This window comes from Anopheles merus, chromosome 2L, assembly GCF_017562075.2.
Source record: "Anopheles merus strain MAF chromosome 2L, AmerM5.1, whole genome shotgun sequence".
Classification (NCBI taxonomy): domain Eukaryota; kingdom Metazoa; phylum Arthropoda; class Insecta; order Diptera; family Culicidae; genus Anopheles; species Anopheles merus.
In genome coordinates this window covers 12,678,132-12,704,217 of record NC_054083.1, presented here as the reverse complement: position 1 = coordinate 12,704,217, position 26,086 = coordinate 12,678,132, and the positions used below count along the sequence as shown (strand labels likewise).

Sequence of the window (26,086 nt, the reverse complement as noted above, 5' to 3'; positions counted from 1 at the left end):
TATTTAATTGAATACGATTTATTGATTTTCAATTATGCTGCTCGAAATAGCGGGGCGAGGCGATCCATTTAGCGGACCATAGCTAAATCGGGTAGCGTCCGAATACCTACCTCGTCGAAAATATCAATCGACCTCCCAATGGGAAGAGGCGTGTGTGTGTCATTCGCCTATTCGTCTCGTCCCTTTCAAATTGCGTGGAAGTAACCCGTGCGCTGGCTCTAGGGTGGAAATGATCGGTTAACTCTCTTTCTCTCTATCTTAGTAAGAGATTGAGCATCTCTCTCATTCGCGCTCCATCCGCAGGTCTTGTAGGTTCGATTGCTAGCCTGTAATTAATAACTATGGAAGAGTTTAATTATTTGATAAAATCATTCTGCTCGATCGCAGCTCGATTCGATCTTCTGTGCAGGAATTCATCACCAATCCTGTTCGTGCCTTCCTTCTGTTATCACCTCTACCGTCGACAGCGCGCAGCACCGTGATTGGAACCGCAAGTTGTTGGCCCAGTCCTCGGGGCCTAATTTATCATTCCCAAGCCCCAGCCAAATGTAAACTATTTCATCGCGCAGGTCATCGCCGGCATGGCGTGTTCGACGAATCTATGCGCCCCGCGGAAGAAAAGTTGCACCGTCACCGCTTGGGGATTAAACGGTTTCACGATAGTCCACACAGGATGTATTATTTTATGTTTTGAGCGACTCACAAATATCAGCTGGAGACAAATTATATAGATGCTGTGGTGCTACAACACCCCACCGCGTGCAATTGTGTCTTCGATCGTGTTTCGATCGATTGATCGATCGTTAGCGCTGCTGTGGTCCGACGATCTAGGCGGAGGCAAATCCGTGCGGAAACTGCCCCGTCATCGCGTGCTTTCATTTCGGACTACTCCAAACATGTGTCCGATCATTTAGGCGCGATAAAAGGATGGCATCAAAATGATTGTTTTACGACGCATGCATTAATCTTGACAATAGAAAAATGTTTTACAACCAAACACCGTAGTAATGAAACACGTTTGCTAGCCAAAAATGGGTTGACCACTTTGAAACATGGTTTGCAAAAATTGTTCGACGATTCGCCAGAGAGTTTAGTTTCTACTTGGTTTTTACTTGATCACATAATAATAAATTCCCATAGTACTGTGTCAGCCAGAAATACTTGCCAAACCGAGTTGAAGAAAATTCCCATAGTAAATACATATTCTATCTGCCACATAATTTAAAATTAATAGAACTTTGCACATGATTTAAACAGTAACATTAATTGTTCAAAACAAACAATTCATCCATTTATTAGAAATATAGCGAGAATTAATTGGGTCGGTCTGATGGTACAGTCGTCAACTCGTACGACGTAACAACATGCCCGTCATGGGTTCAAGTCCCGAAGAGACTGATTTAGGATGATCATCCAATTATGATTATCATCCAATACATAACAAAATCTTATAATAGAACGTAAACATGTAAATTAAACAAATACATGGATACATGTTGAGTTTGAGTCCCTTACGCATAACAGGCGTTTGGGCGTAAGGATATATCAATTACTGATAAAACAATAGTTTGAGCATCCATTTAGCTTAATCTTTCGACTACTTTTTCTCTTTTTATGAATTTTTATGAATATATGAATTTTCAGCGTTTTATTAGAAATAATTTACATTTAGTACAACTTAACAAATCAAACTTCTGGATGTGACTCATCCCAAAACTTTCCAGAATGATATACTTCCGTATAAACCTTGTTAGGTTTAAAGTAAGCAATACCGTGCCAGTAACATTTCGTGGTGCAACAAATCACGTAAAGAAAGCAAATGGAACCACCGAATGTATCTAACCAAGCACAGAAGTTGTGAATGAAATCATCAGGAGCAAACCCCTGTTCTGAACACATCCGTAGTGAATGCGTAAGTTTATTGGTTTTTGTATATTTCCATTCATAAAACTCACCAAAGCTACAATCAAAGAGCCCGAAGGTTGCCCAAACTCCCAAGGCTAGTCCCCGTTGATGAGTGGCGCCACATTCTCGCCATTGCCTGTGTGTGTATGTTGGGGGGCATCAATCAAAAACGCACCGAAGCTCACCGCGCAAAGGTCTTCTAATTAGCAGCAGCCGAACAAATAAAATGCCCTTTTAGTGACGTTAGCCAGTCGGACCGGGATCGGGGCCATTGATCGCTTCAGTTGCCCTGTTGTTGCCACTATTCTCCTTACTCTGGCGAATGAGCCCCAAAGCACAGCAAAACGGGCAGCGCGCAGTGCTGATGCTGTTGAATGAGCTCAATTGCATCGGGAATGGGACTTTAAACTAACTTAATTTCGGCTACTTAGGGACGGTATATTTTTCCGTTTCATTGAAATAAAATGTACCTCTTCCTGGTTCGTGTGAGTGTGTGTGTCCGCTCCCTGGTGGATCGTTTGCAGGTGAACGGAACGTTTTGTAAGGAAGAAGATAATGACTGTGTTTTATCCGGAAATCTTGGGATGTTCTCGTTCCATCGTCACTATCGTGTGAGTACACAGAGCAAGTGTTTTCATCATCATCATCATCATCATCATCATCATCATTATCATCATCATCGTGGTCATCAGGTTAGGAGTAGCATTCGGTGCGTGGCACAGTATTTGACGTGTGCGTCCATTTGCCGTTAGGCGTTTGGCAGATTAACTCATTTGCCTTGGCTTGGATCGTTTATGCCAAATGAGAGCCTTTTGCGTTTGCACGTTGTCTTTAGAGTAATTTTGCATGGCCACACAGCGCGATACCGATGGATAGTTTCGATCTGCGCTTTCTTGTGGTGTTAATGCAGAAATACTTCTGCCGATGCGCACACAATCACACACACACACACACTCATGGAGCAGCACGCCAGCAGCACATACGGTTTCTAGACAGTGTGAGCCCCTTTCCCTTCTGCGTGGCAAGGACAGAAAACGCGCGAGGGTGGCACACGGAGCGTAGGTTTCGACCACCGCCGGTAATAATATTTCGTGTGGCCTTTCACCTGAAAGTTCTTCAATCTTTCGACGTAATTGCATGTCCAGTCTCAATTATGTCAATTACAAATGATTTCGAATTTACATGAACTAATTGCGATTGTAAACACGGTGCAAAACAAATGCTTCCTCTCTCGGATGAGCGCTCTGCAGGACCAGGACGCGGACGGGGTAAGCCAGACACATACACGAGAACGAGCGGACGGGGGAGGACCTTTTCCGTAGCGCGTAAATGTGTGCCAGCGCCAGATTCCTTCTTGACAGTGTTGTTGCAGCTGCCATATGGGAGGTATCCGCTCCGTGTACTGCAAGTTTGCTTTAAGGCACGTGAACTTGTCCCGTCCCGGGGGCGCTCATCACCCGACGTCGGCAGGGATGTTTTGGTTTAGGTTGCGTTTTTGTTTTCTTTATTTTTTACTTGCATGCGTTCTACGTGCATGCGTGAAGTGTCAATGCAAGTTTGCTACAAACGAGAGATGCCTGTTTGCTGTGTGTTGACGAGCTGCCGAACCCTACGGGAAGTTTCATACAGCTTGTGCCGATGATGCCGTCATATGCAGTTGATCCTCAGCGATGTGTACAGCTCAAGGATCGATTCTGCACTACTCCGTAGCCAGCGGGCAAAAATACATATATTGACGCGTTCCTTGAAAAACCAACTGGACTGACGAGATGAATCTAAAGGGAATGCAAAGCTTGAACGAAACGGGAAACATACAGTCAATCCCTGTCCTTTGCGTTGGTCTCGTTCAGTTTTGCCTGGCTGCTTGGTTTTAGCCTTTTGTTTTGAATCGGTGGGAAGCACGGGAAAGAAATCATTCAAGATCTGGGCAGACGTAACTGGTGCGATGGTTGATAAGATTTTGCCTGTTTCTGTGTTTGGTCCTTCTTTCACGTCTCATTTTTAGTGCTTTAGCCCGGGGAGCTCTTTTCGCTCATCGATTTAATGATGTGGTCGTTATTGCGCGTTTAATTTCGTATTCGAAATACTGAATTCATTAGTTGATGATTTTAATGATAGGCATTATAAAAACGTATTAAAATGTTTGTAGCTAAAGTTTTACGGTAATTTTTGGAAGGATCTGGCGCACTGTGCTCAGGCATACTTCCAATGATTCAATAGGCAATGAAGCGAAAAGAGGAGTTTACGTGCTTTGTAAGAATGCGCATACTTTATTTTCCAACGTGAGTAGAAAATAACAGTTAGGCAACAGTTAGAGTGTTGATAATATTCCATTTTTTTGCACATACGCTGGGGCAAAAGTGCTGGATGCTAAATACAATTCCAAACGAGGAAAATCGGAAGTCGTAACAGAAATTGTACGCATGGTGGAATATTCCTTTAAAAGTAGGTGAAAGTGCCATAAAAAAGAGGAAATTTCCAAGGATTGTAAAATTGTACACAAATTTCAACTTTTTACATCCGATAGAGAAAGCGAAAAGTAAAACAAAACTTTCGTTTCGATCATAAACCTAGGAGGCATCACAACTTTGCTCCAGTGCAGGTTTATGAGTGTAACTTTGTTTTCGACGAATTTGAGGAAAGGCATGAGTGTTAACATTGGAATTACAATCAGGAAATTCAAAGACAGCATACCACCAGGGTAAAATTTCTGCAAACGTTGCGACAGTGGGTCTGTTGAAAGTGTGGATAACATGTAAATGGGTAACCTGTCGATTCGTAACAATTTAATGGGAAAGATTTGGTTGAGCTACACGAAATGTGCGCAAGACCTACGTCCTACGTGGGCAAAACGTAGCTGACAACAAACAATCTAAAAAGGAGTCGATCGACTAGATCTCACGACGGAAAAATGGTACGGAGGAAAAGCGGTGACGTCCTGTAGTAGCGCCGTCAGCTGGGTTGTCACATCAACAGCTGGGAACAGTTGGAGCAAAAGGAACGCGCGAAGCCTATGGTAATTTTTCTTGTTGGGTTGTATTTAAATTTAAATAAAATGAATTCATCATGCAACGCCAGCGCGGGGAAGGTCTGGCATGGGAGTTCTCGGGGTGCGTTCATGAGATGCGGAAAATCGGACGCGATGTTGCTCAGATGGAAGCATTTAATTCGGTGGATACTTGAACACGAACGACTGAAGCTGAGCGCTAGAACAGAACAGTGTGTCCATGTCACGCTGCAGCTCATTATTAAAGGGATTGTCTCCGAGCCAGGGCCTAACCACGGCGTCTATTTAGCAATGAGTGTAAAGAGACAAAACGGAGAATTCCGAGGGAGAATTCAGTTGCTGGTCGATGGTCATGGGTTGCATTGTGAAGGTCTAGCGACTTGTAAGGGGAAAGACGGACAAGAGGTAAACCGGCGGAGGAACCATGGTTAATTGCTATTGTATATTGTTGCGTTGTTTCATCGTCAAGAAAATGTTAGCATGTCACACGAAATCGGGAAAATTCGGAACAGCTGTGATTTCCACCGTGGTCGTCGTCGTCGTCGTTGTCGTCTACACTTTGCCTGTCCGAACCCATGAGCGAACCGATCTGCCTGAATCGCTGTCAACTGCTCGTGCCCTCCCTGGGCCCGTTGATGGGTGATGAATTCATCGGTTTATTTTTAGGCATCAACACCGTCATCATCCACAACGGCGCTGCCAGCTTAGCGTGGATCGGTTCCATTCCGGGCAGTACGCGTTGAAGTATCGTGTCTTATGAATTATAGCCTCATTTTCGACTACTCGGCACACGGTGTCGTTGTTTGGTCGTGGGTGCGCGCTTCATCGCTTCTTGAGTAAACAACAATTGACACGAGTCTGTCAATAGTTTGAGGAAATTATGTCATTTGTTACAGCACTGCGCCTTGCTTCCCTTCGTCGGATGCGGACAGTGGCGTGCTCCCTCCGTCACAGCAGCACAGCTCGTGTTACGAGGAAGATTTTCCCGTGGATTTTTATTCGACCCCGGACCCGGATAATAGCAGCAAGACACTTGGGCCGCGCTTAATTCGTGACATGGTTCCCATCCGGATGGGTGATGCGCGTGAAGGATGCGACACATGACTTTCGGGATCATGCCGGCCCACCCGGTAAGCTGCAATGGCGGTGGCCATTTAAGGTCCCGGGGCCATGGTCTCATTTTCTTCGTTTGATGAAAAATTATCCACTTTGGATTTGTTTTTCCCGACACCACCGACGCCCCTTCCATCGCGCTGCTGTCAGGGAGCGCGATCCATGTTGGAGATCTATTTAAAAACTACAAATATTTGTCTTTCGTGTGCGTTACAATATCCATCAAATCTCAACGTGAAAGGCATTTGCTTTGTGTGTGAGTATGTGACCATTAGAGCGGCATGTTTTGCTATTGTAGCTTTTTCAAAACAAAGCTATTTCAGTGCCATTCAAGGAATCTAGGGCATATGATTCGGTGAATTTGTGATAAAATTTAAAATTATATTTAAATAATAATATAAACATTCCATCATATCATCATTAGTTGTAAAAAATTTGTCAGGGTTGCTGTTTTGACTTAATATAATTATGCATAAAGTTTGTTTAAAATAGTTTTTCTTAATCGCATAAAATGTCTTTACGAACAGCTCGTGGATTCAAACGAACAAATCAGCTTGTCGCAAAATGTGGAGACGAATTTTTAAAGCCATACACATTACTCTCCCTATCTGGTATGTAGCTCTATTTGTTTGTCGCTTGGTCCGTTAACTCCCGATAGTGCTGCCTGACTCCGCAGGGAGAACAATAGCATGCCGCACACAAATCGGCTTACTATCGGATGTTTTCGTTATGAACGACGATTATAAAATGTTGCACAAACACACAGGATGCAGGTTTCTTCCAACTACACGACACTTGACAAACGGAATCCTCTCCCTCGTGCCAAAATAAACCGCCTCCAGTGCTGGCTCCTTCCTGTTGCAAAAGAGGTTATTTTAGGACATCCTTGCTACAGTGACAATATTAACGCTGCTTTCTCTGCTGCATGTGCCGGTGTCTCCAGACGACGCTAGACGACGTTGCCAGGCAGGAAAAGTGCGGCAGCCTGGAAGGAAAGAAACGATCCTACACGATCTCGTGAGTGTGTGTGTTTGGGAGGGTTGAAGGTATGTTTGCAGCAAATAAGTTTAATACCGTCAACTATATATGCAAATTGCACCGAGCACATACAGCACTGCAACAGTCGACCCGAGTGTAGCAGGACGAGGCGGTTTGGAAAGGGTGCGGTATGGTAGCAGTTTTTGCCATAGTACAAGCTACTAGCGTGTGGACTAGAGTTGCGTGGAAAAACTAGCTATAAGTAGCGTAATGGGACAAGGCCCATTTGGGAATGGGAAAACCGACGAACGTTTTCTCGTGGTAAGCTGACAAAGGAGAGTTGTACAACTTTAGACTCTAGTGTCTGTGGTTGAATGTGAGGGGATATGGTTGAAGTGGATCGAGGCAACAAAAGCACACAAACTCCTCCTGTTCACCCTAGTCGCTCCGCTGGCTGACGGGTGCTCGTGTGCCTTGGAGACATTGAAACCGGAAACAAGCCAAAAGTGGTACGGACTCCACACGCTCCGGCGAACGGAAATGGTTGAAATAACTGAACCCTACCCTGATACATGATGATTCGATTCAAGCGAACCGTCCCTGATTGAGCCCTCAATTCACGCACGCACCGCATTCAGCGTCTGTGAGCGAATCTTTGCGGGTAAACTATTGTGCAAAAGTTTAAGTGTCTATTATCGACTGCTGGTGAAGCGGTACAACCACACGGCAAACATTCTGCAGCGCGTGGCGCACTATCTGGAGGGGTGTCGGCTTTCGACAGGCCGAGTCAAAAATGGCTGGGAATTAAGTCGAACTGCTAGGACTGCTACTGTTGTAGTTCTTGTGGTGCAAATATCGAAGGCACCGAGTCATAGCACTCGAGATTCACTACACGGTTTTTGGATGCACTTAATTATGCTGTTTATTATCATCATGATTTTAAATAAAATGAAAAACATCCCGGCAAGCGCTTGAGTGTTGCGTTGGCGATGAAGTTTGGCCGACTTGCCGCGAATAACGAACGTAAAGAGCCACTTGAGAGATGGGTCTTCTTCCATCCTTAGCAGTCAACCGAAAAACAAGGACATTTCAGTAATATTTTGTGCCCTCTCCAGCTGGCATCACGAGTGCCGCACGAGTGGTGGATAATGAGCTTACCATTTACACGACTGGCTGGCGGGAAATAGTTACACAGTAGGGGTGAGCTCATTTTCCCATACCTGTCGGAGTGGTGGTTTCACAAAAATTGGAATGAATTAATTGATAGAGGAAAACATGTTGGCACACTTATTGCCAGCGGTCATCTAGAAGCTTGGGATAAGCTGGCAACCCGGAAGTGCACACTTGAATATTGCCTCGAGGGAAGTGTGATGACATGGGAAGTGGGTGATTGTTCAAGTGTACCAGGACCTTGCGCCTCCAATTAGAGACTGTGGAAGTGTATTGTGTGGTTTGTGTGGTAATAAAGAGCACACAACGGGATCATTTAACCAGGGAGTACTTTAAGGGTTTGTTTAGCAAATAGATAACCGAAAGGGAAATTGTTACCATTTTGTGACGGTCTTCTACCTTGATCAACTATATTAAATCTACGTTGTAATACATTCGGCACATACAATTTATGAGGTTTTTCTTGTAGTATGCAATTATTTTAAACAAAACGTTGCATACATAAGGAAATGATTGGTAATTGATAGCACACCTAACAAATATTTAGAATCATTAAATGGCCAATGCTCCGCAGTATTGAGCATCTTTTGTTGCTAACTTTATCTTCCATTGAGGTAACGACATGCCTTCTGCATAGAGTCACAGTTTGTGCACATAAACACATAAAAAGAAAGGGTTCAAGTTTATATTTCTCTTTAAAAAAAAACCGTGCTTTAGAGCGGCAACCATTATTGCGCAGAAATGTTTAGCGGTTAATTAACCACAATCAGTTAAAGATCATTTAACTCATCCTCCGCGGGCTCCGGCTTCATGGATTGTTGAGCCGTGCGATTACGCCGGTGTGCGTGTTTGCCTTTGTAATTGTAGTTTGGCTTGTGAAAATCTGGTGTCAAGCAGCCGGGGACCCGGGAAGTTTTGCCAGGAGCCCATCAAACGAGGCCATTTGCCTTCGCAGTGCACTCGGCGGTGCGGTTCTCGGTGTGCGTTTACCGCCCCGCCAGAGCTCGCTCGTTTGAGAGGGTTTTGGATGTTTGGACTGCGGCTGCAGGGGTACGCAGTTGCGACGAAAAGGCCCCCAGGAGGGTTTACGAGGCCGAGCCCGATCCCATTCGATTGGTCTGTGCACATCGTTATGCACACACAAACGCGCCCGGGCACACAAACGATGCTAACTGCAGTTAATTTATATTCCGCGAAAATTAATTTTCGTTTCCACGCGGACGCCATAATTTAAATGCAATGTGTGTAATTAGTAGGCCATGTTTTTATTCACGCATGTTGGGTAAAATTTACATTTTTTGCACATGTAGGATAATTTATAGATAGATGAGTGTTGCCAGTACGACCAGGGTGTGGGCCATCTATGTCTCCAGACACATACTCACACATATTTGCAGACGTTAGAACGCAGGGGAGGGGGAAGAATGATCACCCAGCTTTGCGCGTATTCCCCTGTTTGGAGATGTTTTAGAAATGGAGTAATTGATTTGAATCTTATCGTGTGTTTCGAGATGTTGGCCTAGTGGAAGGGCTAGGGAGGCTGAAATGAAGTAGATAACTCTTGGTAATTGTTAACGATTGCCAAAGTTTACCGAACATTTTACAACTAGTGCTGTGGTGATCCGAACTCAGAATTCTGCACCGAAAGCCGGTAAATGAATGAGTCTGAAGACAATTAACGAGTTTTCTTCGATTTGCATGGATTATGTAAATTTTAGGTTGCCTGGTAGGAGGCGGCGGAAGGAATGCACGATGAAAGGATGTGTATTAAATTTGACAGATAGTGTAGCGTACGCTGTTGAGGGTGCAGCAATACCCGGCTCAATATCCGATGTATGCAAATTAACCCTCTTTGACTTAATCAACGCACTTCTTCGTACGGATTGAAAGTCCGGTACACGCACTCATTCCACGGTGCTGGAAGTGCACAACTGTGGAAGTTCGATGGAACCATGATGCGTCGGCGAGCATCACTGCAGAGGGATTGCTTGTTATAAAGCAACAAAAGAAACTAGCCAAATAAACACAGGACAAACACGATAGCGATATGTGTTGCCCTTCCTGATTGGAAGCCGATCTCGCGCAGAAGAGGGATGATCCGGTTTTGCCGAGAACCGGGCATCGGCACAATCTCCATCCTACCTGGTCTGAGCACGCGGATAGGTAGCAGAGCGGTTGATTATCCAGCCGAAATATATTCATCCACCATCTCCCTAGCTCCCTGGGTGGCTGGAGTGTTGGACTGTTGTGTAGCAAAGGGAAGCAAACACAGTAAAGGCCTAGTGTTTTTCAGTGCCTAACGGATGATGGCTGTTGTGGAAAATTGCCCGGCAATGGCTACCCTTGCTAACGTGCAGTGGTACACGGTACGGGGTGAATGGATAGGGCGGAGGAGGATGTTTCACTTTTCCAAAAACATAGTACATTTTGATGAAATATTTGCCAGAATATAGCTACAAAAGGTGCAAGAAACTGAGGCTGGGCTTTAGATCATCATAGATTACATCTCATCGTAGAATACTGACGGCTGGTTATTTCTGGCTTCTGGTGTGTACATACTGGGTCATTAAAAGGAACGAAGGTATGGATTGTTTTGAAGGAAAATGTTGCCTAATGTTTGCTCTAGTAAGTGGGTAACTGTACTGTCAATTCCATACAATGTAAGTAAATGCAATTCCATAAAATGTTATAATGATTGGAAACTGTTAATATTTCTATAAATAGATTGATAAATTTGTGAGTTAATGAGTTGTGATAAACAGTAAACTGCAAAAATCAGAACCAAGCAAACATTGCTCAAATTCTGCAAATGTTGGCTACTTTTCATCAGTATCGTCGTACCGTCGAATGTGGCATACCTTAAAAAGCACTCAGTGTTTAACCCCTGTGCTCCTGCAAGGAAACGGTGGTGGTGTATGCCAACGGTGATGATGGTGATGATGATGGTAACGGAACTGTAGTCATTCACCCGAACATGCTCTTCATTAGTCCCCGCGGTCATATTGCCACCACACGACGGGGTTCGATGAAGAACGGTCGTCCACCATGGCAGTAGTGCTGGGACGATATGGGTAAGAATGCGAAGTGGGAGACGGGTCTGGGGTGCAGGTGGTGCTCAACCATGCTGCGCCTGTCATGAAAAGGAATTACATTGTGGATACCTTTGTCTAATGAACTGGCGTACACTTTCCACACCTTCACCTGCAACATTTCGGCAACATTCGTCTTGGTTGGTACGCTACGCAGCGCAGGATCGTCATCTGAAGGTGGAGATACACCTAGGTCGGCCCACTAGTACTAGCTGCCTGCTGCTTCTGCTCCTGCAGATGATGGAGATGGAAAGCGCTGCGCATGCCATATACGCCGTACAGCACATCAAACGGATGGACGGTGATGACGAGTCCGTCAGGTGTGCCGGGAAAGAACTGAGCAAGACCACATCGACATTCCCTTTTTGTATGCACGAGTACAATATGGTATTGTGAAATGAAGCGTGTTTGCTGGGGTGAACTGTAGTCGGCAGCCGTCGAGTGTCCTTCCATGGCCGAAAACTTTTACTATGACTGTAATGAACGATATTTGGAAGTTTCCAATATATACATCGTTGTACCGGTACAAAGTTAAACACGGCCGTACGGTGAACATGGTTCCATCAATAGGAACGTATATTTCGACGATGGTGGTAACGATGTGCTACTCTTTTGGTTGGAAAGAGCAATGTCATTTTCCATCGTGATGATAGTTGCTGTTTACTAGGTGTACCGTTTTGCAACAGCTACATGTTGTTCCTTAGAATTACGTTTCAAACATAAAGTAGGATGTGTTCATTTGGTCAGCAAAGTTTGACTATTGCATTTTTTTTTGTTTTTTACATGTTTGCTTTTTATTTTTGTTATTTAAAAAACAGTTATGCTGTGCATATAACTGAGAAGTTAGTATAACTAAAATGAAATATCTTGTACACAATGGAATGCATTTATGAACAACTCTGTTCAAGTCAATTGTTGAATGTAAAAATGGAATGTCAATTGTTGAATGTACACCCCCTGTTTCTGTAAAATGACATAAAACAGAAATATCCAAAACACCCATACACCAGTGAGCAAGCAAACAAACAATCAAACTGACCAATATCTTAATGACTTTACACGTGCTACGGTCAACCTTCCCGGATGATGAGATGACCGTGTTGACGACTGCACCGGTGATAATTTGAAGCGATGTGCTGATTTCCTTAGCCTCGAAGCTGCATCGCGGTCCGAGCGCGTTGTAGAGAGCGAGCTAATAATATTCAACTTTTTATGGTTATTGCTGCCATTTCGTGTAAACGCACCGGAGAGGAAGCAAAAAAACGGCGATATAAAAACCAAAACCCTAGCCGCGCATGTTTAAAACCTGGAACCTTCTGCAATTGATTTACAATTTGTCGACGTATGCAAATGAAACGATACTTTTGCGAGCCAGTGTGAGATGTGAACACATACATAACGTTTTGCATTGCTTTGCATTTGGTAGAAATGAGAGTTTCTTTTTTTCTTCTTTTTTGTTACAGGTTTGTTTTGTCGAACTTATCTCAACAGTTTTGTTGAATGGTTGTTGTATCTGTTTACTGCAGCAAATCTGTTGCGCGAAGTTTGTTTTGATTTATGTATGATAATTTCCACTTGCCAAGAATATGCACGTGTTTACTCAACTTGTTCATGACGAGTGTGTGTGGTACTGATCTTTTATTTTTATTTTTATTTTTTGATTTACAGAATGCCGAGGAAACACTCAATACCGAAAACATGGTAAGTGAGGAGGAAACTAATATGCATGGTGCTCACATAAACATTCTAACCGACGCGTTTTCGATATGTGCGTTGATTTACCTTAAATAGATGCAGCATCCAAATGCCAAGGAATGGTTAATAGCTGCAGCAAAATCTGACTATCAGCTGCTGGCGAAACTGTCCACCGAGCATCCCAATCTGGTTAAACTGCAGGTAAGTGCAGACACGATCCTAGGCAATAAAACACGCCCGCCCAGCTACCCTGTTTAGGTCGATACCAATCAATTTCAATTGTCCATTTGCCGTGATACAAAAGAAGGGTATATTTGGTGCGTGCGTCTGTATGGAGTTTGTCATTCGCGATACGCTTCAATTCAATGCGACGGACGAGGGAGTGCATTAAAACGGTACCGCGTTTACCGACCTGCATGAATGAATCAACCGTGCACCGTGTTCAATTTAAATTTGTCACAAGCATTTTAATTTATCGAATGGAAATGATATAGTATATCTGCTAGTGAAGCAATTAGCGCGTAGGTGAATGAGGTAATTGTTTCATGGTAAACAGGACTGAGATTGAAGTATACAGCAGTGTGTTTAATTATTAATTATTCCAAAAGTTTTTAGATTTATATTGCTACTTTAATGCCATAATGTTAAATTAAGTTTACTCGCTAACGTGATAAATTGTACCTTTTTTGTAGTACTTGCAATACTTTTAGTACTTAGTGTAATATGTACTACAGTATTAGTAGCAAATTTAGTCACAAAATATGGTAAAAATGACGATATGCTCTAATGTTCAATCTGTTTGCGGTTCGTAAAAATCATTCACGCATTACTGCATACCGCGAAGCCATCTCATTCGCATCCTTTTCTCATGCATGTATGTCACCACTGTTGACATAAATGAACTCTTCTGGTTCAATCGACCGCTCTTGACGCAAAGTGATCAATCCGTTGACAGAACAATGAAAGGTGCATCGCATGGACATGGATATTTATGGAGATCGCACATAATTCTGACAATTCTTTAACCCATAGAATTATGTATCCGTACTAGATATAATAGATATCATTCTGTCAAAAGAATTTGTAACAGAAAATATGGAATAACTTTAATATTATAAATATTTTGGAAATTATTCTACTCTCAATTTCCATCTGATAATCTGTTACATGCATCTGTTACATCAAATACATGATAATACACAACATCAACCTTTCGCTTTTTCCATGTGTAAGTCATCGTTTACGTGTTCATGGATAGTGCTCCTTAGAGAACCCCATTTTGATGAGCTCGGTTGACGTTAACTCCTTTCTCTCGCCGCACGTCGTCAATGTCACACAAATTGGGCCGTAAATCTTCTACCGCATTTCGAAAAACCGCTCAAAAGTAAAACAAAAACAAAATCATGTGAATTTCATTCCCGGCCTTTCTTTCCGATTGGTTTGTCACTCAAATACGGTAGTACGGGACAAGCTGCCGAGAGAGATAGTTAACAGCTCGGTCGGAGCTGTTTAGTTAAGGCCGCGACCAAATGATTCCCATGCCGTATCCGAATCGTAAATTAACCGTGCGTGTCTCACGTCCTCGACGGTAGCGCTACTGTACCTATTTTCTCGGCTATAATGCCGTTCTTTCGAGCGCGTCTTCAATATGGGCTGCTAAAGAAGTGCCTGATCGTTGTTGAGTGACGTCTGTAACGATAGGTCCGTGAAATAATGCAACCCCACACACGGTCGTGCCAGGCTGTGGACACTTCCGTAATTTAGGAACTCTTGCCAGCCAACGGCTACTGGCCCTCAAGCAAGACTCCTCACTTGTAGTGTCATGATGGCAATGAAAACCATTTAGAACTGTTGCGGTGTTGCTATAGCATTCCACCATTGCTGTTGTAGAAAGTGTGAGAGGAAAGCACATGCGACAAACTGAATAAAACGCTCTAATTTAGAACGAGAAAGAGAAAAGCAAATTTATCATTCGTTTACAACGATCTGCCGTAACGATCACACTGGATTATGGGCGGGTTGGAAGTATACGTATCGCCTCCGCTTGAAGAAACGTTTCTTGAGGGGACATATTTTTAAAACAAACATCAGTGATGCATTATTAGCGCCTCCACCCTCACGACCAAAGGAGTCGGTGTACCGTCGTGACACGACGGTGCGAGTGAATGAGTAATGGGAAAAAGGGTGCTGCATGATGAGAGGCTGAATTGTAATGATGAATAATTTTAGTGTGGAAGGTGAATCCGTAGATTACCCCTTCTGAAAACAAACTCTATCACTTTGACGTGTGCCCTCTAGGGGAAGATTCGGTGGATAATTAATGCATTCTTAGGCAAATTATTAGTACGAACATAAAAGTGTTCTTGTCGCGTTGGGCTTCTGAGTTTTGAAGGATGACAGCTAGGATTGAAGTAAAACGTAGGAGCTATTGTGAAATTAGTACGTACATGGTGGATACATTCGGCGTCTATTTGCGCTTCCTGTGCCATCGAAATTCTGGAAACAGTAAGAGGGAGGTAGAACAACTTCGAGACTGAGCTATTTGGACGCGATTGTTTTTAATGTACACAAACATAACTACTAGGTAAGTATTTAAAGGATCACTTTTCGTTCTGCTCCCGTGGAGACTCATCGAGAGCAAAGGATGCAAACGGTGATGATTGATGCCGTTGGTGTCACTTGCTAGAAATTTGACGGCATCGAACTGTGGCCGATTCTACGGCTCCGCTGACAGCGTGTCGGAAGGCTGGTGATAATATGAAACGTTAGAAAACACATTAGGACACAATCATTACAAAATGGTTCTTTCAGCAGTGCTTGTTACCGTTCTGCTCCAGATGGGATAGACCGGCAGCCGTCGAGCCGGCCGGACTCGTTACGTCATCCTTCAGCTGTCCCGGGTGGCGTCCAGTCTCGCGCACTAGCTTGCCAGATCCGAGCACCGTCTGTGATGCCAACCGGTAGGCCAAATCTCTCGGCAATCCCATGCGTACCGCACCGTCAGCCAATGCCTCAATCATTACAAACACGTACGCTGGTCCGCTGCCCGATAGTGCCGTGATGGGATCCATCATAGCTTCCGACACCTCCTCGCAGGTTCCCACGGCCTGGAAAAGGGCCTGCGTTACCTTGCAATCGTCATCTGTAGCGGCCGATCCGCGAACGTACACGGAAGCACCGGCTCGTACCAGAGCAGGCGTGTTTGGCATCACGCGGATCACGCGCGCCTTAGACTCCAGCGACTAATGTAGAGCGCAAAAGTAAGCAAAACAGAGCATGCATGTTATCAGCGATCGGTTCGATTGATTTTTCGGTGGCTTATCATGCAGTCATGCAAAAGGAAAATAATCACACATTTTCTAGCTCCCGCAAAGTAACGCCCATCGCGATCGATATGAATAGTTTACCAGCGCTAGCGGGACGGACGGCTTCCAGCACGCTCGAGACGACTGTGGGTTTGACGGAGATGAAGATGATCTCGGAACCGCTCACCACCGGCAGGTTCTCGACGTATGTCTTGGCTCCAAACGCTTTAAACGCCTCTATGTTTGCGTGGTCAGAGGGATGGAAACTAGCCGTCATGCTTTCGCCTCGTGTCAATCCTGAAAAGCACAATATTTGCAACTCGTAGGTGTAATTGCTGTTGGTATGTAACTACGATGATAATGAAAAGATGCAGGTATTTCGAAACAAGGCATCACAACGGTACCAACACGTCACAACATCATAGGTACGAATCACATTTCACATTGATAAATCATCCAAATCTTATCACTGATTTATTGAAATTTTTCATCTGTTGTTGTTTGCGGAAACCTTTTATTTACACATGATTATGAAACAATACGCGTGATGCCTGGGTCTTATTATTAATTGCGTTGTAGATGATGGCATATACACCTCAATTAACAACAAATCTGAAATATAATTTACAAAATTGATGTATAGCTCACCAGCAGAAATAAAACCATTAGCCATAGCTTGAGCCATCTTTCCTCCACCAAGAAACCCTAATTTTAACAATTTACTCATTTCTGTACACTGCGCTGCGGAAATAAATTTGCTGTGCTCTAGCGGAACTCACTCTACAAACTAGCGTTAGTTTTGTAGACATCAACAACACTCCCGGCCAGAGAGTGGCCATGATGATAGTGCTGTTGAAGTCAATGTTACGAAACGAGGCCGATTTCCGATTGCCAATGCTTGCTGATAAGCCGTCTGCATCTTTGAACTGATATGATGCTGTCCGGTCAATGCAGGTCCACAGGCGTCCGAGAATCTTATCAATGCCGTACCGGTTAAACCAGCAGGCTTCAGACCCACGGAGCGTCTTGCTACCGGCAGCAGCAACAACAGTAAGTGAAACCATTAGCATCAGCCACACAACACCTCGGTGTTTGGTGTGCAACTTTTGTGCCAAGCGTGTGGGTGTGAATTTAAGGCACCCTAGAGCAATTAAGCGAAATGGCATGGTGGGTGTGCTGGTACCGGAATCCGTCCAAGATCGTAAAGTATCTTCCACCACAACACGATGCTGCCCCGGCCTGCCGCCTAATAGGTGCGCAGTACTATGCAAAAGGGTAACAGCTGGAGTTGGCGCACTTAAGGGGATTTACACCCACATTTTGTTTAATTTAGTTTATATTATACCGCACGAACTTAATTTAAGTGTAAACGCACGCATATGCTACTGTGACATGTTTTTAAATGAAGCATAAATAAAGCTACCCCTTCGCGATTGTGCAGCGTTAACTGGTTACATCTATGAAGACATTAAATCTCGGCACTCCTGGGATCTTGGAGCGAACTGTGCGGCAGCAAGTAAAGAATGTTTTGACTCGGTTTGGTTGCAAATGAAACCATATCACGAGAGCATCATGAATGGGCATTGTATTTAGTTTTGGTTAATCAACACGCATGCTGGAGCGCTGAAAAAAAGTTTTTTGTTTGTAACTTTTGTACAAACTCATACCAATTTACATGTGTTTCCAAGTGCACGGACATTCTGAAGCATCACAACACTCTATCGCATTTCTGAAAACGACCTCTCGTAACTCGATCATCTTCATAACGCCCCTTTTTGTGTTAAAATGTGATACGCGTTTGCGGCGCTTGTCATTGTCAGCAGGATCATCATTACCAGGCGTAATCTTTAGCCGTTCGAACTTTGTGCGCAGAACACTAGACGGAAACATCTGTTTACAAACATGTTGCACAATCCCTGCAGCCAAAACCGTATAATGCTTATGCCGCTAAATGCATTACCGAAACGGACCACTTAAGCTTGAAGATCCGTCCTCATCGCTCATTCCTGGAACGCTGTCATTATGCCCAGCATTTGTCCTTTACTGGAAGCTAGAGAACATTATGTACAGTGAAATGGTGTAGGCTGAACGTGTCGGTGCACTTGAACTGTGCGAGTGCCTCCTGCGAGGGTTAACTAGCACTTGAGAGGTTCTTATTTATGAGAAAAAATGGAACAAGCGTGTCTCATGTAATTGAAGATATTTTTCTTGGAACCTGACGAGACTGTTGTCCCAATTTAGGGATCGATAGGTCATTCAAAGCTAGTTGGATGCTAATTAGAATTCTGCGCCAGAATGTACAGCCTGAAACAATTGTCCGTCCGTATTGAATTATTGGTAAAGATTATTCACTGTTGTATCTATCAATTGAAGGCTATACAATCAATATCAACGAATTAAATTATGCATCTTTTATCATTGTGTAGGTATTATCTTCCTAAGATCTAGGTTTCTTAGGTTTTCGAGATTTGCACACGCAGAAATCAAATCGATTATTATTACTAACAAGTTGTACTTATGTTATTTTGGTATTAATATTTGTAAGTTATTGAAATGTATGCTTTATTGAAATTGAAACCTCTTGAAATATAACACTCTAGTTAGAAAGGAAAAAAGCTATTCAATAACTTGCAACACTCGCTGTCTAGTGTTGCATTAACATCCTTAAGGCGCCCGTATCCTAAAATGCGTCATATGACACAGTTGGAGGAACAGAACGGAAAGAAAAACCCAAGAAAACAAACCTAGCAAGTGGTGTGTTACTTCACATCTTCCACTTCAGTGAAGTGTAAGGTTCAACAGGCAAAACCAAGAAGTATCTCAGCTCTAAAACCTTTCCACCGCATTTCGGTGTGTCCACCACTTGAGAGGTATGAAAAATGGACCACAACCTCTCAGCCCGTCCTGTTTGCACTTCTCATCCCTTGCAAAGCGTTGAAACCCGGAGCGCTCTTTGAAAAAGAAATGTAATAACTGTTGGAAGTGTTGCACTGCTTGCCTAAGCAAAGAACAAATCCGTGATTCTATGTCGTACGCAGAGGCTCGCGTAGGCTCACGGCTTCTTCCGAGGCACCGAAATTGTATTTGAAATACATACCTTAGCAGTGGCAATGCCTGCCACTGCCAGGGCAACTGTACGGAAAGAGTGCATCATCTATAAAGCATAACATTAGCATACGAAAGGAATGTCATGTTAATATGGTTATTTCTCGGTATTTATAATATACGAGTGGCGCTTATTAAAATTTTCCTTCGCAGAAACTGCACCATTCGGGCATTGGAAGACGGGCGGCCTACCTAGTGTGCCGCGTGTCTGTCGTGTTGTGTCATTCGTCCTCGCCCGTGCCCTGATTGTATTCCGCCTTGCGGGCGTATTGGGTCGAGGGGCTGTGGTATGTGGAAACAGCACATTTTTAATATCCACGTACCTACACGTTAGGTCATATGTTTTGCCGTATCACTTGTACAACAAATAGACGTTGTCGTCGAGTTCACTTGACTGTGAAGAAGTTTGGGCAAAAAAGATATATACATGTGTGTAGGACAGAACAAGTAAAGAGGCTTTGTTGTGCTATGCTGCTATGGCTTCCAACGATGCCCCGCGCGACAACATGATCCCGTGAAGTAGACGTCAGCTAACACAATGTGCTTACGATCATTAAGCTGGCGCGTTTATTCGTACGAAGTGCTGGCGCTTATGATGAGTACATTAAAATTCATATTCATCTTTTACCAGCTTCTTTCCGAATTGCTTTCTTTCCTCCCAAACCCCACGGCCGTGTAAAAGACGGTGCAGTTCGTCCTGCGATTGGCCCAGTAACGTCAGAGTCGTCTGGCAAACGACTGTACGTCGTCGTTGGGCTTTAGCTGTAGAAGCGGAAGATTAAAGCAGGGAGAGGGTTGCAGGCAGCAGAAGGGACGCAGTAATGTCCGTACATAAATGTTTAATACGAGCTGTGTTTAATATTATCAAAAATTATTAAATGCCTACAGTATGGTTTAATGTTCTCTTTCATTCAGCATAAGCCACGGTGGTGCGGGACGGATTTGAAGTCCCTTCTCGGAAGTCCCGTTTGGTAAACATCTCGTAGTGTTCATTAAGGGGACAGATTTTTCCATTTTGTTAAACGGGTGTCAGAGAAGCAGGCCATGTTCCTTACCGAGCAGTTTAATGTTTTCAGCAAAGTGATAAAAGTAAAATTTGGCCACGTATGGTGTATTTTTAAATTTATTCCTGTGAGTGAAACGCATTTTTTTTTTTGGTTTATTATTTTACGTTGCAACATTCAAACATTCACGAGCATAATTAAAATAATTGGTTTGTTCATAAATATAATAAAGATAACCCAATGTTCTAATTGATATTAAGTAACTAAAACGATCAGCAAAAATGCAGTTTATGATACATCAATTTTGTTATGCCATATAAAATTTGCAATCAAACTTCGCTGTCATACATATGCTAGTTTTATTTTATGAAAATGAATAAGAAAGCACTTTAATACCCAAGTGCAGATTTCTAAAAGCGAGAACGTTGCTTTACCAACATCAACACAGGATGTATTTGAGTTTACGTAAATTTAGAGTTATTTTCGTCCATACTTTTTCTTTGTTTTGCGTCCATTTTCAATGAAAGTTCTTGTACGTGTTGAGCAATTTATATCTGTAAGCACTTTTCTATACAAATAAATTGGTCACCTTCAGCATCCCGTTTTAAGCAGAAGAAAAATTAAAAACATGGGCTTTGTAGCCGCGCTACCTCGGCTACAGCAAGCGACCAATCGCTTCTATCGTTCTAGTGAAGTACTTTCGGCAAAATATCCCGGGGACAGTTCTATAAAAAGAGCACTATGTGTCGTTGTGTTCGGGTGGCTAGGCACAATCGAGAAACATTGTACGACAGAAATTGGTATCGGAAGCAGTAGGTAATGAATTAGTTTTTCGGCCACGCCGTAAACATGTTAATAGATATTAGGGTGTCAGACGTGTGACAGCTTCCTACCAATCTTGTGGAAAAGTCATTTTTCTCCACCATCAAATACGACGGAGGCGGCGGTTGTGGCGGCGGACGTAGCGGCAGAGTTCTCTTTCTTTAAGTAACCGCCGAGGTTTTGCTTTGCGCCGAACTAGTCGACAGTTTTCAGGGAGGTGCAGACTGCTGCAATGAACAAAAGATTTCGGCTTAAATGCCCTTCTTTGTGGCCTTTCCATGGGCCATGGCCCAACATCGATCGATCGATTGCATGCATCTTACCGTCTCCTACGCTACCACCGTATGGCTTCGAATTCATTTCAGTCAAGCCAACATAAATTGTTCGCCTCATAAGACCTCAGGCTGTTTGCTCCACAGTTGGCAATTGGTTGAAAGTTGCGTAGGAAAAACCTGGAAACCAGGGCCAGAAAGTCATATAAAGGAGAAGAATAAATCAAACCAGTTCAACCGCCGAGGACATGTAGCATTTGGATGACATTTTTTTCAGCCGGCGGCGTCAACTGGCACGGAACGAAATTTGCCGAGCGCTTGACAAGATTGGCCAGAGGTTTGATGAAAAGTTAGCGTAAGATTATCCTTTCCGCCCGCCGTTAGTTTTTTCTTCGAACGTGGAGGTTAAACGACACTAACGACGTCGAGCTATGTGACCTGGCGTCAAAGGTGGTCCCGGTTTATAGCCAGCCACAATGCAGCGTTACCGCTCAGTGGTCGGTGGCCGGGTAGGCGAACAGAACGCGAAATGCACAACCATAGAAAATGACGACATCACATAAAGGAAGCCGTTGATGTTGATTGCTTGGCGCCATCTGCTGCACTTTAAACACGCTTCTTCTACCTCCAAACAATGGAGGTCCGACAGTCCATCAAGCCGTCGTCATGCGCGCAATAATGATTAAGATGACACTGGACATAATTGGGCAAAGGTATAGAGCAATGGAAAGCAACAAAAATACCAAAGAAACCCGAGAACAATCACAAAGACTTTGTTACTTTTGGTGGGGGGAAGACATTTCAAATGGAAAACATTATTGAAGGAATTATATTTAAAATGTTTTGTCTTCGAGAGATCTCGAAGGTTTGTCTTCAATCTCTTTCACGAGTTTTTGTTTTGTTTGTTCCCTTGAAAATATTCATTTCGATTCAAAATACAAACCAGCAAATCGTCCAAAACCGATTCTTATGAATAACAAAAATACAAACCAAACCAAATCCATAGATATTTTATAGAACATTCTAGATATCATTTATCTTCCCGTGACAATTTTCGTAAGTAAGCTAGGTGCATATAGTAGCTTTGCACAAGCAGCTTCATAAAAGACGATGTCCATATTAGAAAACTCGAATGGTGTACTCTCAAGGTATTTTGATAACAAATAACGCAACTACCTAACCACCCAGGACCAAAAAGTAGTCCAGTTTTAATCTGAATTTGTGTGCTGATGCAACACTTGTAATTTCTTAATTATAATATAAACGTATTGCAATTATGCGAAACATGCTTTGCCAAAAGTCATACGAAGTATTTATCGAATATTTTGTTATAATATGCTCTAGAAATCATTGCCAGAAAACAAAATCTCGCATTCAACCAAATGAAATGTGACAATAATTGTGAAACGAGCTTTTAACATAAAAAAATGGAAAAAGATGGTTACAAACTCCCTTTGGAAATAATTTCTAAAGCGTCGTATGGTATAATGCGCCGTAAAACGCTTTACACATAAAACTGTGCATTGATAATCTCAATCCTCGCTGCATTAGTTTGGGTGGATGGTTGTGCAATTTCGATTGCCTGCCAATTGGCGGTATGCAACGTCCCTTGCACTGCACGCAACTGCTGGAAAAGAATGAATGGAGATGTGGTTTTAGGATCGCGGAAGATCCATAGTGCAAGCGAGAAGGTTGCCTCACCACAAACGGCACGCTGCCTACTGTGCGCGCTGTGCAAAAGTCTGTTCACTGCAGTCCGTCCACACGTCGCTCGGTGTTGCATGCTTCTGCAGTTCGAATGGACCAGCCATGGTATGGTACTGGTCGCATGTTGAACGCCCCATGTTTACGGAAACAGTCATTGATAAATTAATAAATTTCCTGATTCGGTTGTGGTCAGTGTTGGTGGAAAAGTTTATGGTCGGTCGCTGGGCATCGTTCGGTTTCCGAAATGGGCATCCACCACGCCGAGGTTGGCTTTGCTGGTGAGTCTTTGCGTATAAGGCTGAAAGGACTCTACTGTTTTTCCGCGCACCGTGGTGCTGGTATATGGTTGCTTCTCTTCCAACCGCCTGACCTGAAACGATTACCGAAAATTTCAAATTGAAAAAGATCGCATCGAATTAAAAGGTTGGTCGTACTCGTAATCGAAGTAAATTGCGGATAATAAATTTAAATGCTGCTGTATTGGCCGAACAAACCGGAACTGTTCGAAGGACCGTGCGCGTAAGCGCTTTGCACTGCAATAAGCCGCAGAGTGAGCTTCGCCAAACAATGCAAAATGCAGGTCTTCATTGCTGCAGCCGAGTGATCGATGATTATTGCAATGGCAACCGAGCGCTCGTGCAGGTATGTGTGAATTTCGACTGCAAACCGTACGACCGTCGAAATGCCCCTAGAACGCTCCGAGGTTATACACTGCACGGTGCTAAGGGCTACTGAATCGTCTGTTAATGATTTAATGTGATGCTTCATTGCTGTTGTGCAATAGGAATGCAACGAATAGCGCGGTATGCAAATGATGTGATTTTAGTGATTTTTTTGTTTTACAGTTTTCTTGTAAAATTACCTGGCACATAGCTATTTGCAGTAAACTGATTGGCATGTCAGTGTATTTATTGCACATTTTATCAAAAGTGTAAACTATTATACACTGAATGTGAAAAAAGATCAACCTCTGACCGACCTCAAGTATCCTGTCACGCGAACTCACTACCCACTAGTTAATGAGGGATTGAAAGAAAAATAAATAGACAGACAGAAATTAGAACAGATGAGACAACGCCGGCCGAAGATATACTGCCTCGGGAGAGGCTTCTAGTCTGTTGCGAAGAACACCCGAGCCGAAATGATTTATGCGATGTTTGAAGTAAAATATAGCGCTCGCATCTCTGTTTGGAGGTTAGGCAGTTCTTTTTTCACAATTTCTTCTTCTCTCTCTCTCTCTCTCTCTCTCTCTCTCTCTCTCTCTCTCTCTCTCTCTCTTTAATCGCGAACGTTTTCCTTCACGTATGGTAGTGATGCTATCTTTTTCACTGATTCTTTTCTTGGCAGGGCATATACGCCATCTATGCATCGAACCGTTCTTGTTAGTTCGTTTGCATACACTTTTTTCCTACACAGCCCTACTGTTTTAGCCTCTCCCATTGTGGAGCCTATTATTCATAGTTATGTTGTATTTTTTTTTCATTCCCGATGTTTTCCTACACTTAACGCACCTCCTTTTCGTTTCTGATGTGAAGCCAACCGTCTGTTAGGGCTGCCGTTTGGTTGGCGTGCTCGAACATTTTTCTCAAATTTTATGGCAGTGATTGTATTCCACTTTTCCATCATGCTCTATCTGAACCTAGGCTTTACGTATGTTAGGTCAGTCAAGTGCACCCGCTCGAGAATAGAACCGGCAAGGCCATCTCATGCACTGGATTGATAGGGAAACTCGGGACAAAAATCAAGACCTCCACGGCCAAGAATTTAGAAAAGAACTGAGATGTTTGACACGACACTGAATGGGGATTGCCGTGGCGTTGGTGGTCCAACAATGTGAATGATATGTTTGTGGGAAGCCGAGAGTTGGTTTATTAGATAAATTGAGCATTATTTATTGCTGGTACAATGTCTACGGGGCGCTACCTCATCTACAGATCGAGTTTCACTCGAAATAAATCGCTTCTATATGGCTTAAAGCTGATGCAGAACAGAGAAATGGGTTGTCGTTGAGCTTTTGCTACTAGTTTCGATGCTACTAAAGATGCTACTTCTATTAAAAGAAGAAGGTCGATTAATTGATGAGAACCACGATGATGTTCAAATGCTAACCTGCATAAATTGTTTGTTGAAAACCCTATAGAGCACTTTTTATCTAGAAAAATACTAATAAAATTAAACGAAATTAAAAGACCTCATGTGCAATTGAAATTTTAAATGTCCGCAACGCTTACTATTTTTCGTTTTGTTGTATTGATTTTGAATTTGATCTGAAAATGTATTTGCATATAGATTTAACATTAAACTCCCTATCGCCGTCGTAACAATACTGTCGCCCAACTGAATCGTGTGTCATCACCAAGAATTGAGCGGCTCGCGGTGAAAGCAGGAAATATTTATTATTTACATATTTATCAATTCCCGGTAGCCATGTTTTAAGTGGCAGCTAACTACCGATGAAATTGATTTTCAGACAAGTCAAAGCAAAACTCGGTAAATTATCTTTTTTGTTTTGTTCGCGAAGACTTTCTTCCCGACGGCAGCGGTCCTTTAGTGGCGCGTCTGGAACACCTTTCCGTTGGCACTATCGAACACGGGAGGACGTGTGCGGAACATCTAGCTGCTAAATGGGCACGCACGATTGCATGAGACCTCTCGTGTGCGATGGTCACCGTTTCATCGACGTTCCAATGACGGCGGTTATGATTGGAAACAAGTCCTTCGGGGCATCGTCGAACACAGTTAGGTGGCTGCTACTACTACACATTCTGGCAGCCACCGTGTGTGGTTGCATGGCTCAACAGCGGCTGGGTCGTGTATGAAGCGGTATAAAAATAATTACGTGTGCCTACTTCACCATCCAAATCCGTCTCTCACTCTCTGTCTCTCGCTCTCTTTTGGCAACTGAACCCGGCCC

At 43.3% G+C, this 26,086-nt stretch overlaps 2 protein-coding genes across 4 annotated transcripts in view; one reads left to right on the top strand and one right to left on the bottom strand.

The window, feature by feature from the left end:
• Positions 1–26,086, top strand: part of LOC121592196 (ankyrin repeat domain-containing protein SOWAHC) — a 97,481-nt gene that overhangs the window by 2,165 nt on the left and 69,230 nt on the right. For all 3 annotated transcript variants that reach the window (XR_006004657.1, XM_041913582.1, XM_041913581.1), the window contains exons 3-4: positions 12,931–12,963; positions 13,054–13,158. Coding sequence is in view for 2 of the 3 variants with exons in the window: in XM_041913582.1 (XP_041769516.1) it covers positions 12,931–12,963; positions 13,054–13,158 (138 nt within the window). In the remaining variant the exon portion in view is untranslated. The remainder of the gene's footprint in view (positions 1–12,930; positions 12,964–13,053; positions 13,159–26,086) is intronic.
• LOC121592197 (pyrroline-5-carboxylate reductase) lies at positions 15,497–17,129 on the bottom strand. Its single transcript, XM_041913583.1, has 4 exons — positions 16,911–17,129; positions 16,312–16,559; positions 15,782–16,199; positions 15,497–15,703 (listed from the first exon to the last, which is right to left on the bottom strand). Exons 1-4 carry the CDS (start codon positions 16,987–16,989, stop codon positions 15,633–15,635), a joined length of 816 nt encoding a protein of 271 aa, XP_041769517.1. The 5' UTR covers positions 16,990–17,129; the 3' UTR covers positions 15,497–15,632.

What these genes read in the sequence shown, in the direction of transcription:
- LOC121592197 (XM_041913583.1), bottom strand. Translation starts at nt 16,989, where the DNA reads ATGAGTAAATTGTTAAAATTAGGGTTTCTTGGTGGAGGAAAGATGGCT. An exon ending in CTTTGCGGGAGCTAGAAAAT is followed by an intron (nt 16,200 to 16,311) that starts GTGTGATTATTT and finishes GCTCTACATTAG; the next exon opens with TCGCTGGAGTCTAAGGCGCG. An exon ending in ATCCCATCTGGAGCAGAACG is followed by an intron (nt 15,704 to 15,781) that starts GTAACAAGCACT and finishes TATTATCACCAG; the next exon opens with CCTTCCGACACGCTGTCAGC.